This window comes from Gopherus flavomarginatus, chromosome 17, assembly GCF_025201925.1.
Source record: "Gopherus flavomarginatus isolate rGopFla2 chromosome 17, rGopFla2.mat.asm, whole genome shotgun sequence".
In the NCBI taxonomy this organism is placed as follows: Eukaryota; Metazoa; Chordata; order Testudines; family Testudinidae; genus Gopherus; species Gopherus flavomarginatus.
In genome coordinates this window covers 21634874-21647585 of record NC_066633.1, presented here as the reverse complement: position 1 = coordinate 21647585, position 12712 = coordinate 21634874, and the positions used below count along the sequence as shown (strand labels likewise).

Here is a 12712-nt window from a genome sequence, read left to right as displayed (position 1 = left end):
GTATAAACAGAGTCTCATGATAAAGATCAGTTTGACAATGTAAGACTTTTCCACAGGAGGAAACGTCAGACCACTAGTATCTGGTACATTACTAGAAGGTAGGCAAGTGGAAAGATTTATTTGTTAAACCAACCAAACAAAAATAATGGGTTATGGGATCACAGTTTTGCCATGGCTATTTCCTGAGATGCCATGGAAGAAAAAGACATTTCATTCCATCCATCTTGCTTTCTTTTCCGTTTATGCATGTCCGCAAAAGAGAGTACTGAAAAGGAGGAGGAAATGTATCCCCCGAGCATGCACTACGCACCAGCGGGATACATTTTGGTTACCCCCAGGCGGTGGTAGAGCCAGACCTGGTTACTCCTTCCCCATCCGAAAAAGTCATGTTCATTGGCACTAAAGCCACCGGGGAGGAATTGTTCTGCCGTCGTGGTATCTGGTCCCCACCACTAACAACACCCTCTGCCCCCGGCGGCTGGTGCTCCCAGCCTGTGTTAACCAGGTCCGACTGTCTAACACCCATGGCTATAGTTTTGAGTTCTGTTTCTCTTTGAGTTCATTCCAACCCCTGATGATGTCATAGCACTAACGCTTCGCTTCTTTCCTTTCTTTTCCTTTTTTTTTCCTTTTCCTTTGGAAAACGTTCAGCTTTGCTCAAATGCATCATTTAAATTTTTGAATACATTTTTTACAGAATATTCATACAATGACTTCTCTTTCAATGCAGTCCTCTCTCTCTCTTGTGGCGCTAGGATTCAGCTTCAGAAAAGGCCCAGAGCATTTTTTTTTAGTGGTAGGTGCAGCATCTCACCTCTCGGTCTAGCTAGACTAGTTCTGGAAGCAAGGGGCAGGAGTCATGTCTGTTAGGAACCAAAGGTCATTTAGCCACCAAATTTTAACTGGCTCCTCTGGGAATTGAGGCCAGCCATACAGACCTTTAAATGGACACAGAAAAGTACAGGGCTACTCCCCCAAAGGGGTTTGCATTTCTCCAGATCCTAGGCCAGTCCAGCTAGTCATAGCCCCCTTGTAATTCCTTATTCAAGTTAGGGCCATGATGGCCCCTCGTGGAGGAGTTGGGAGTGACACCAGCAGAACATCTCCAGTAGCCGTCTTGCCTAAATGAAGGACATAACATGGGGCAGTATTCAACTAGATTTAGAGATTCAAACAACACACTAGAGATCTAATCACTTATACATATTCATTTTAGGATAGAAAAAGTGGTAGAGCAGAACCTGACCCTAAAAAGAAAGCCACTTTTAGGTCCATCACCTCCACCCTGGCCTCCAGCTTCAAGAGACGTAGGTCCTCCAAAGATACGGTAAGAGGAAGAAGAACAATTCTGCCCTCTCTCTTTCTCTCTCTCTCTTTTCTGCCATCCCATCGACTACCACACACCCATCCTGAAGCTGCCAGTGTACATGCATAGCCTCATGTTCGTCAACAGTCGGTCAGTGAGTCAGTCTTCCCATGTACCTGAAAGGGTTCGGGGACTCCTGGAGAGCAGGCAGGAGCTGGTCTGTAGTCCTGTGATGAGTTTGGAGATGCTACCGAGTTTTTTGTTTTGTTTTTGACTGGATGAGTTTTGAGTTTACTCACTGTACTGGTGCTTGCCATTGGAAAACAATGACTATTTTTTTCCTGTTCCTGAGTGTTCCTGTAACTGTTTGTCATTGTATGCCTGAAATGATCACCCCGGTTTAATTTAGGCACTGTCTCACCTCACCGAGAGCCATGCGTGTCACATTCTCTACATGTGGTTTTTGTTTGTGACTGAAAGCACAGGACTTACTGCTACGTGCACAAGTAACAGCTGTCTCTGGTTATGAGCAGCATCAATTCAGCTCTAGAAGAGAGACACCGATGGTTGAGAGAGGAGTTTTTAAAAACCCAACCTGATTCAAATAGTGTATTTCACTGCTTGAGTACAACTGCTTGCTGCCTCTAAAGCCCAGTAATGTCAAACGGAAATACTGTGTCCTCTCCAGTTAGCAGTTCAGACACAACTCAATCAGGTTGGGCTGTTGAACTAAAAGCCAATACCCCATCTGTGCCCTTTGCATGGTGCCTTTTGTTGTATGCCACTCTCTGCAGTTTGGCTAATCTGTTGTAGCGGTTGGACATGGGAGATCCATTTTGGGCCAGGCATCACAGTTAACAGGCTGCTGAAACCACCTCTGACCTGCCCTGATCTGCAGATTTCTGCCCATTGCAGATTTGCTCAGGGCAGGGTCACATGGAGGCTGTTAGACATGATGCATGGCTGGGAACGGAGCGCCATTAATGAAACGCGTGGCAAAATGCAGCCCACTATGCTCTGCAATTCACTTAATCTTTAACGCAGAGGTGCAGCCCACAGAGACTAGAGGGACCTTCAGGAACTAGCATGTGACGGTCCAGCTTGTTCCCAGTGCATGATGGGACATGTAGTCTCTCTGGGCCATGGCTCTGTATGCAAAATGGGGGTGTCTCCATTTTATGCTAAAGTAGAGGCTTGCTCCCAAGTGATGTAGCGCACGGTTTGGATCAGGCCTAATGTGCAGTAGCGAGCTGCTGACCAGCCAAGCCGTCAGCTGGGCCGGGTTGGGCTACCCCTTCCCTAGAAGCCACTGCTGCTGCCATCTCACCGAATGGGATCCTTTACCTTGGCTGTCATCTCAGGATATGCAGCACATGCCAACTGGTTCAGAGAACGCAGGGGAAGCCCCCCGGCACCTTGAGGAAGGGATCAGAGACAGCAGACTGGAAGGAACCACAGCGCTAGTGTTACCCGTGCTGCACTCTCCAGGTGGAGAAGCTCTCAGCCTGCACTAATGACCCCCCCCATCACATCACATCACATCCCCGAAACCCAGTACCGATGAGCAGGCAGGAGGGTGTGAGGTGAGATTGCCTGCTGGGGGCCCCATGATGTCACTCCCGCTAAATGTCTCTCCACCTGGAAGCACGGAGCATGGAGGGGGGAGCAGAGGGTGAGGAAGGAGGAGGGGAGACTCTGGGGATCTGGGCTGGGCTACAGAGCTGAAAGGTTCCTTCGTGGGTTTTGTGTGTGGCATTGGTGACTAATGCCAACCCCCGACACCAAGGAAACCAAGGAGGAAATGAGGCCCCTTGTTCCAAAGTTAACCACTAATCCAGAGCGGGGCTGGAGTGCCCTGGGCAGGGGAGAGGGGTAAGTCTGGACTGAAATAGCAGACTGAAGAGTGGAGAGCCAGGAGCTGGGTCAGAGGCAGGCCAGCTGGGGTAAGTGCTCCGCTGTGGGGTGAGAGGGGCTCCGTGTGCATGTCAGGGCTGCCTGGGGCCTGGACTATTCGACACTCCCACACACAAGTGGGTGCTGCGCACGTGACAGCACCTCCAGGCACCCAGACCCCCAGGGCTCCCGCCTCAGGGAAGGAAAGGTGTGACACCATAATGAGGCTGGGGGCCGTACCCCTCCCCAGTTACTCTCTATAGCAGTGCCCTATTCCCGCCACCCTTCGCTGCTCTCCAGTACGTCTCAGCATGATGCCTCCAGCGGGTGCCCAGCCCAGCAGCAGGGCACCGGCACCGCCTGGAGCAGCAGCGTGAAGGGTCTCACCCTCCAGCCAGCCTTTCATGCTCCTGGCCAGGTCACTGGCCTCGCTCCCCACCACACCTGCCCCACCGAGCACAGCCTGTGGCCCTCGCACAAGCTGGCACGGGAAGGTGCACCCCAACACTGGCCTAGTTCACAGGGATCTTCTTGTGCCGTGTTAACGCCAGGAGACAGAAGCAGTCAAGACTCCCTGCCGCTGGTTGTGTGGGGGTGGGCAGAGGCTCTGCCAGCTCGGGATTATGCGGTGGCTCTGCCTAGGGCAGCAGCTGCCATGACTGAGAGCTGGGCACTTCTCTCCAGGCCCAGTCTGTCCCGCTGCCGTGTTCCCTGGAACCAGAAGCGAGGATAGTTTCCACACAGCTCTTGGCCCGGGATCCCAGATTAGATTAAACTGGGTTGTAAAGACGTTCACTTGTTGTCTGTTTTTTGTCACTACAAGGCAGACATCAGGTTGTTTGGACACCTCAGCTCCATTTCCATTCCTTAACACGTTTGAGTTTCTTCTACGGTCAGCTTGAGCGCTGATGTTCTTGGCGTTGTAGTGCTTGGTTTGGGGATAATTACAGCCGCATTACTCTAAATTACTGATACGTGCTCCCAACATGAACTCCAGCTGAACACAGGTTTTATCTGGACATTTCTTTGATTTTAAAATTGTTTAAAATCTCATCTATGAACACTTACCAAGAAACCACACAACCGTTGCCATGATTGACAGATACATCGTTTCAATCTGAAATCATTGTCTTGTATTGTGACATTTATGGCCAAATTCACCAGTACGCTGGCTGCTTTATGCCAGTCTGGCCCTGGCCAGTTACAATGGGCTTACAGCTGCTTTGTGTTGGCAGTGCAATGCAAATCAGCCAGAGCATGCCTTGCCGTTTCCTCCTCTTCCTGCCCTGCACATTCCCCTGGGCAGGCTCCACCAAATGCCTTCTGAACCCCAGACATTCCTTGCATGCGTGTGGACACACGTGCACACTCACATCCATACATGTGCACTATTGCCAACTCTTTGGAGCAACACAATTTTAAGTGCTGCTGGAGCCAGCCTCAGCCAATGAGTGGAGAAGCGCCAGCCCTCACATCATTTTCAGCTCTTTCTCAGGGGAAAAACCCCTCTTATTGGCTGGATGCCTTGGCCACTTGTCCACCTCCTAGGGAAGAGCGGCTATTGAGAGCTGCTGCAGGTGTTGGGCCGCGCTCACCTCCAGGAGCCAGAGGGGTGTGGAGGTTAAGGAGGGTGGGGTGTAGACAGTCCCTCTTTCAAAATGGCGTCATCTCTTACTCTCAATGGGTTTAAAGCCCTTCACGAAGATGGCCAGTGCCTCCCATATTTCTTCAGTGGAAACGAAGCCAAATTGCTTCCAGAGAAGTACAGTCAGAAGGCAGCGAAGAGCCCTGTGCAGTACCGATGAATGGAATTGGGCGACATCGTTGCTATGGGCAGCCTAAGTCCCATTGAGAGTGATAGGAAACGGCAGCCATTTTGAGAGAACAGTTGTGCTGAGTTTCTGTGAAGGAGGCCATTACTCTTCAGCCTCTGTTAGAGGAGAAACTTTCATTTACAAAAAATAATGGGGAATAGTCCTTAAAAGTGCTTCTAAAAACTACCAATTGCACCAGATATACCCTGGCTTCACCTCTCGGCTGGGGTTCGTGTGACTAGACAGTGGTTGTGGGTTTGGGACAATTGAAGGCCCTTTCTTGAAGGCCCAGTTTTAACATTAATTTTAACTCATAAACTTATTACTGGAATTACTTGATGGGTCCAGAACATTCATTTAGTATTCAAAGAACAATTGCTGGAATCTTTCACGCAATAGTGTATGTTTCCGTAGAACCAAGAGACGGGATTGTGGCTTTAAGTGTAAAACTCACTTGAGCTGTAACTATGGAGTGTCCCTTACAGACACTGCTTGTGATGCATGTAATACCCAGTGACAGAGCACAAAGTCCCCCAAGACACCAGCAGGCTTTCCACAAAGACAGACCGAGCCACACATAATCCATGCAGATTCAGTTCACACTGTGTCTGCTCTAGTCCTTAGATGGCATTTGAGAGTCCATAACGCCTATAGACAAACCTGAGATGCACATAATTCCTGTAGAAACAGTACAAAACAGCAAAATAACAGTAGATACAGAATGAGATGGACACACTCATGAAAAACATGGCACAAGACACAAATAAATGCCAGACAATCCCTGAAGATCTCACTGAGAGCCATGCAATCCACTGAAAACCACTTTGGTGGGTAACCAATCATTACAGAGCCCACCTGAGGTCCCAGACTGCCCTGAACAACACCTGAGAGTCCATATTCCTCACACACAGAGCATGGGATGCAGCTGACCCTGCTGGCCAGAGGGGTGATCAGAGCATTATCAATTTCTGTCCTGACTGTTCAGTATATAAACCCTGCACTGGGTTTCTGTGCTCCGAAAGCAGGGCTCCAGCAGGGCCAGAAGGAAGTGGTTAGTAGGGGCAGGGCTGGGGAGGGAGAGGATTGTCTCTGGGAATTGATTTGTTTATAACTAGAGATTAAGACCCAAATGGAGGAAAGTTGGAAGTTCCTCTTTAGGGGCCTGATTCATCGCCCTTTGGAATCTCCTTCCTTTGGCTTCAATGGGCACTGCCTTAGCTGTGCAGGAGGGTATTATTCTACCAACGTGACAAGGAGATGGGACTGACAGGCCATGTCTGGGATCTGTAAACCCCTCCTGTTCCTTCTGGGTGATGTTGCACCCTCTCCCTGAGCTCATTGTGATGGGTTTGGAAGGCACAGTGCTCGGGGTTATGGTGCTCAGGCAGGCAGCCTATCAGCAGAAAGGAAGTCTGTTTAGTTTTAAAAGCCTTCTCTTAGGGAGGGAGTAGTTTTGGTTACTAGAAGTTCAAACCAATTTCTGCCTCCTGTGAGGGGTGGGGGAGGTGTTTCCAAATGAGCTTTTGCCAAACTCAATCTGTAGGAAAAGCAGGAACCAAATTCCAGGCCACATCTTTACTGCATGTCATACGTTGGCATTTTCACATTAATAACAATTTATCACAACTAAACCATGGGGCACATTTCTTTACCCACTTGAGGGGAAAGTCAAATGCAAACACTGGGACAAGGAAGCCACGTGCCCTGAACTGAAAGTGAAATGAATCAGCCCAATGATAACTGGCCTAATGGGCTGGCTCAAATTAATCACGGGGTTTCTTGATCTCAGTTCCTCACAGGAGCTGAGACTGAATTGTTCACCGAGCGCTATAGAAGCTGCCATATTCTGTAGAAACTGTACTGTCTCCAGTGAACTCTCCTCCAAGCCAGCTGTAGGGATGCTTGGGAACTGTCTGCAGCAACCTATGGAAAAGCTTTGATTGCATTTGTAATTGACACTAAGACTGCAACAGTTTTCCTGCCGTTGCATCATCCCTGAGTGCTACTCTGTAGGGACACACATTTGAATGAGCTGCGCCAGGCGGGCAAGTGCCAGGGCTGCCTAACATCTTGCTCTCCTTGTCTGTGTATTTGTCTTTTGCAGCAGTATCATCCCACTGACATCACTGGGCAGCTCAACCTCTCCGACCCCTCAGTCAGCACTGTGGTGTGACGTCCTCCAGCAGGAGCCATCAGTCCCTAGTTTAAGACGGCCCAGCCCAGGACTTCCTTTCAAAGGGACACTGATGGGTCCATACTGGTGAGTCAAGAGGGATGCATCCTCCATCAATACGCAGTGACTTCATTGTCTCTCTTCTGCCCTTCCTGGTCCCTCTGACATGTAATGCCCCAGATTGCACTACAGAACTAGGGACCGTTCTGGAGCTGCACTGTACAGAGATGATCACTTCCGCATCATGCTGTGTTTTACTCAGTATTGCCACTGGCTGCAGATGAGCTGGAATTAAGGCAAGAGGAGAGGGCTCTGAACGGCCCACGGCACCTGGCCATCTCACAGAGCAGCGACAGGAAACGCAGGGAAGGAGTGGATGTTGCATCCTTTGCAGGGGGTGGAGGACAATTTGCTGAGACCTTGTTTGTTCCTAAGCGCGTGTATGGACTATCATAGCCTCTTCCACATACTTCACATGCCACAGGAGGACTGTGACATGGTCTGGTAGCACTGGAGCTGTTGGTTCCTGTCCATAGCTCAGCACACAAGGCACATGTCTGCCTCTGTTCTGGTGTCATCGTTTCAGGGAGCAGGTGCAGCCACACAGTCCGTTGATGAAACATGTTCCCTCTGGCTACAGTTGGGAAGGGCCTTTCTCCAGCTCTCTCCATTTCCAGATGATGATAAAGTCCAAAGCTCCCTATTCACCCTCCCCTCCTGTCTGCACCAAGCCAGCCCCTGCCCTGCGCCCACATTAGCCATCTGTTTCTACATGGCCATTTGCTATATGAGTAACACTGGCATCACCTCCCTCAGCTCCCCACTGCTGGCACCCCTCCAGCTGCTGTGACAGAGGTGGCTCGGAGAACTATTGCTGGCTGCTTGGTGAGGTCCTGTCAGTGTGTTTTGAGCTCCCCTTGAGGCCGTCTGCACACAAGACATTTGTACGGGCCAGGCCACGCTGAGCACTGCTGCAGATGGATGTCCAGCCCAGCAACGCCATGTTTAGTAATAAGGCAAAGCAGCGTTGGTACCAGGCACTGGCGCGCACTGAGATCACTGCTCTGGATAGTTTGGTCCATCCCTTGTCTTTGCCATCCACCTCGCTGCCCCAGCATCTCCATAGCTCACGCTGCAGCAGTGTATTTCATAGCAAACGGCCAAAGGCGTTCTGCCCCGTCCCCTCACAGGGGCTAGACTGACGTTCCTGCTGAATGCCCTCAAATGCTTCTAGTGTCACAGTGTGGCCTCCCAGCACCACTAACGAGGGCTGTTGTGAGCAGTGTGCACTGGGCATGAATATGGTGCTACACACACACTGGCAGGATCCTTACCCACCGGACCTGCACTCACCATTGAACCAGAAAAGTGAGTTCACTAGTGCCACCACCAGGCCTCCTCTGAACACGCCACAAGAGCTCGCTGTCAGCCTGGCACCACTGGCATCTCTACAGTCAGCGCCTAGGCACGGCCCACCCATCATGGTGACCGAGTCACCACCACACATTCACCGGATGAGCCGCAGAAGAGGGGGCACTTGGAGGGACACTTGCCCATTCCCAAGGTTCTTGTCCATGCTCTGCCTGATTCATCCTGCATCATACGTCTCCAGGCGCCGTTGTCTCCTGTCAGGCAGCGGGGAATGAACGTGGCCAGCAGTGCCGGCCTGTAACCCCACTGCACTGTCTAGTCAATTCTCTAGCAACCGCACAGCAGGCAGGCGCTACCCCGTGCACAGTGTGTCGTGTGCGTGCAAAGCTGTTGGTATATTTAACTCTTGCATGTGAAATGTAGATACATTTTTTAAAAGCAAACCTGTCTGCAGTGTGACACTCCGACGCAGCCCCACCTGGGTGCGCTGGCCGGTCTGTGCCATGGCGTGCCGTAGCAGCAGCTACCTTCCCCTCCAGTACTTTAACCCCCAGGGCTGGTGGCCACTGCAGAAGGAATTGGACTGTACAGTATTTCCAGACTCAGTGGGCCAGATCCTCAGCTGGCATAAATCAGCGTACCTCCGTTGACTGCAGTGGCACTATTGATTCCAGTCAGGCGAGGCCAGTTTACACCAGCTGAGAATTTGGCCCACGCTATGTATACTTCGGTGTCATGTAACTTAAAACACCCTTTTGCCAGAGTTGGGTAAAGTCCAAACTGGACCATAAAGAGGTTTATTCCACTGCCTCGTGCCTCCCTTCTTTTTGTAGCCATTTTCAATGGAGACCCACCCAGCAAACCCAGTGGCTGCCACCAACTCTGAGCCTCCCCTGGTGTTACTGTCAGATAGTTTACAGATAACACAACAAAAGGCAAGGGTGGAGCAGAGCAACACGTGGCTGTCACGGAGTGTGGGGGAGTCCGGCCCTGCACCCCTCTTCCTGGGACCCACAGTGACTTTTAGCCAGCCAGTAAAACAGAAGGTTTATTGGACAACAGGAACACAGGTTACAGCAGAGCTTGCAGGCACAGTCAGGACCCCTCCATCGAGTCCTTCTGGGCTTTCAGGGTGCTTGGATCCTAGCTAGGATACCCTGAATTCCGCCCACACAGCCCCAAGCCGAAACTCAAACTGCTTCCCTCCTGCCACTCCCTTCCTTTGTTCCCCTTCCCGGGCCAAGGTGTTCACCTTTCCCCTCCCTTACCTAGCTCAGGTTATAGGCTCCGGTATCGTCCATCCCCTAAAGTCCTCCCCTGCTCTCCCATTCCCCACACAGACAGCCCCTACTCCATCACATTGGCAAAGCCAGCAATGGGCACCAGCTCCAGGAGGGACCCGGCGAGAGCGTGAACATGGGTCCACACGCCAGGAGATCCCAAACCAGACTGCTCCTGGAGCTGATCTGTGCCTGGGCCATCGCTCCAGACAGCATGCAAAGATGTGCTCAATAGACGAGCTGCTGGAGCGCACGGCCTGAAAACTGGCTGAGCTAGACACATTCTGAGAGCAGCTAAATATGGCTGCAGCCCAAGCCTGTTCCCTTCCAGGCTTCTGGGAGCCCTGCTAGCCAAGTGAATAGCAAGCTAAGAACTAGGTCATACTGCCTTTTTGTTCATTATCGTAATAGGCAACCTGTTACATGCCTGAAAATGAGCATGATTGCTAGATAGACAAGCAGCTCTTCGAGCGCCAGGGCTGCTGCTCGCAGCTCAGGGGAGCTCTCTTGAACAGGACCTAAAACAGCAGTCACAAAAACCTCCTCCGCCCCCCATCACTGCATGCAGGTGCCCCGCAGGCTGAAGGCTGGGTCCCTAGGTGTCGGTACTGGGGGTGAATCTCACCATGGCAGCAGGTTTACAGAGTCCTAGGGCGTCTGACAGATTTTCAGCCCAGCGGGGCAGATCCTCAGCTGGTGTAAATCGATGTCGTGCCCTGGGTCCAGGACTCCCCTGACATCAGTGGTGCTGTGCTAATTGCCACCAGCTGAAGCTCTGCCCTTGGGGGTCAAGTTCTGCTTTGGCTGCCGTGGCTCTGCACAGCTGGCACCGAGGGCAGAACCTGGCTCCTGCTCTTCCAATGTGTCTAAAATAAATGGAGGAGTTAGAGAACTCTGCTCTCAACGCAGTGGAGTCATTGCTGGGGGGCTGTATGCTGAGCCCTGCACTGTTCCGGTGAACGGCACTTACTGCATGACTGAAGTCACAATTGCACTGGGTTATATACAGAGGTGTCACTTTTTATTTACTATTAGAAGTGCATTTTACACACTCTTTGCTGTAGTGTCTGGGTGCTCTTTGCTGATACTGTTATATACCGGCTACAGCCACACACGGATGCTGCCCTCCGCCTTTCAGTACCTGCCTTCTAAAATTGGGTTGCAGAGGAGTTCATAGGAAGAGGAGTCTTTTATGTTCTGGTGGCCACAAGCCTCAGCCTGATCTCCAGTGGAAGCTGGTTCTGACTCTTACTAAGGAAGCTCAGTACCTGATCCGTTCCAGGAATGCCTGGGACTTCATCAAGGTCAGCACCCTGAGGTAGCCAGATCCCGATCCATCCAGGGCTTTGTGGAGGAGAAGCAGGCCGTGGAATTGGAGTCTGGATTGGGTAGGTAAGGGGAGTAGCATACAGAGCACTTTTCATGGGTTCTGCTCAGTCTGCTCCAGTAGTATGCAGGCTGCAGCCAGAGCTTCCAGATCGTGCTTGGTCAGTGCCAGGGAGAGCGTATTACAATGGTTAGGCTTGGAAGCAACAAAGCAATGGAAGGGGGTGGTGAGGTCTTCCTGGGAGTGCAAGGGCACTGCTGGGCAGATGCAGACTGTTACCAGCAGAACCCCAGGGTCATGCACCTTTTAGGAAGCAGGGGCTGATGCCCTCAGCTCAAGATGTTGTTACTGTTTTTGCTAATCCATTAAAATGCCTCCCTCTGCCAGTCAGTAGCCCCTCTCTTGTTCTCATGCAGCTCCGGAGCTGGCCTAGGAGGCATCACAAGCTGTCTGACAGAGACAAGGAGATTATTCTGGCGCATGTGAGGACTAGGCTACAATGCACTAGGGATTCCCAGGTTAAGATGGGTGGGTGCAGGTTCTTAGATTCCCAGGCCGGCAGGGACCATTGTGATAATCTAGTCTGACCTCCTCTTGGCCAGAGAACTGCCCCAGAATAGGTCCTATTGACTGACAGCATAGTTTTAGAAAAACATCCAATCTTGATTTTAAAATCAAGTTATGGAGAATCCACCATGACTCTTGGTAAGTTGTTCCAATGGTTCATTACCCCTCCCCTGATTTCCATTCGGAATCTGTCCTGCTGCACCTTCTACCCACTGGCTCATCTTAGCCCTTTCTTTGCTAGTTTGAAGCACCCATTATTAAATCTTTGTTCCCCATGTAGATACTCACAGCCTGGGACCCTTTAGCCTTCTCTTTATTAAGCAGACTAGAATGATCTCTTTGAGTCCACCACTATGAGGCAGGCTTTCTACTCCATTAATCATTCTGGAGGGTCTTCTCTGACCCCTCTCAAATTTATCACTGTCCTTGAATCGTGAGCACCAGAACGGGACCCAGGAGTCCGGCAGCAGTTGGACCGGTGCCAAATACAGAGGTAAAACAACCTCTTGACTCCTCCTGTTACTGAGATGGAAGAAATAATAACAAAGCAGTAAGGCAGCATGAGGCTGAGATAATATTTCCCCTTAAAACGATGCCCAGAAAATGTCATAAGTAGAAAGGATCAACTCCAGGCATTCCCAGCAAAGGGCTCACCCCCTCCCTCGACCCTGCCCCCGACTGGAGAGGAAGCCACAGTGTGTCAGGATGGATTTAAGCGCAGATCCCTGCATCCTTAGAATCAGACCCCAGTACTGAAAAGAGACCCCCGTCCCCGTTTGTTAGGAGTGACTGGCCCCCAGTGCAAGACCCAGAGGAGCCCAGAGGAGGAGGGCTGGGTGTGTCTCAGCCCCATAGATTATGCAACTGATGGGATGGGTGATCAGAGGGGAGGAGTGGCAGCTGAAAACTACCCAAGGCACCAGGAGGCTGCCAGCCAGGGCTCAGGCACATTCCTGCTCCACCTGACTCTATGCAGAGAGG

The 12712-nt window shown here is 51.2% G+C and overlaps 1 protein-coding gene across 14 annotated transcripts in view; it reads left to right on the top strand.

Annotated features, from left to right (window-relative positions):
• GRIN1 (glutamate ionotropic receptor NMDA type subunit 1) overlaps positions 1 to 9365 on the top strand; it is an 83560-nt gene extending 74195 nt beyond the window's left edge. For 2 of the 14 annotated variants that reach the window (XR_007769980.1, XR_007769978.1), the window contains 4 exons: positions 731 to 796; positions 1217 to 1327; positions 2668 to 2889; positions 7118 to 9365. Coding sequence is in view for 8 of the 14 variants with exons in the window: in XM_050926314.1 (XP_050782271.1) it covers positions 731 to 796; positions 1217 to 1327; positions 7118 to 7186 (246 nt within the window). In the remaining 6 variants the exon portion in view is untranslated. Of the gene's footprint in view, positions 1 to 56; positions 99 to 730; positions 797 to 1216; positions 1328 to 2667; positions 2890 to 7117 lie in introns of those variants that run through there. The other 12 variants (XR_007769982.1, XR_007769981.1, XM_050926317.1 and 9 more) reach the window with 9 other exon arrangements.
• The last annotated feature ends 3347 nt before the right edge of the window (positions 9366 to 12712 follow it).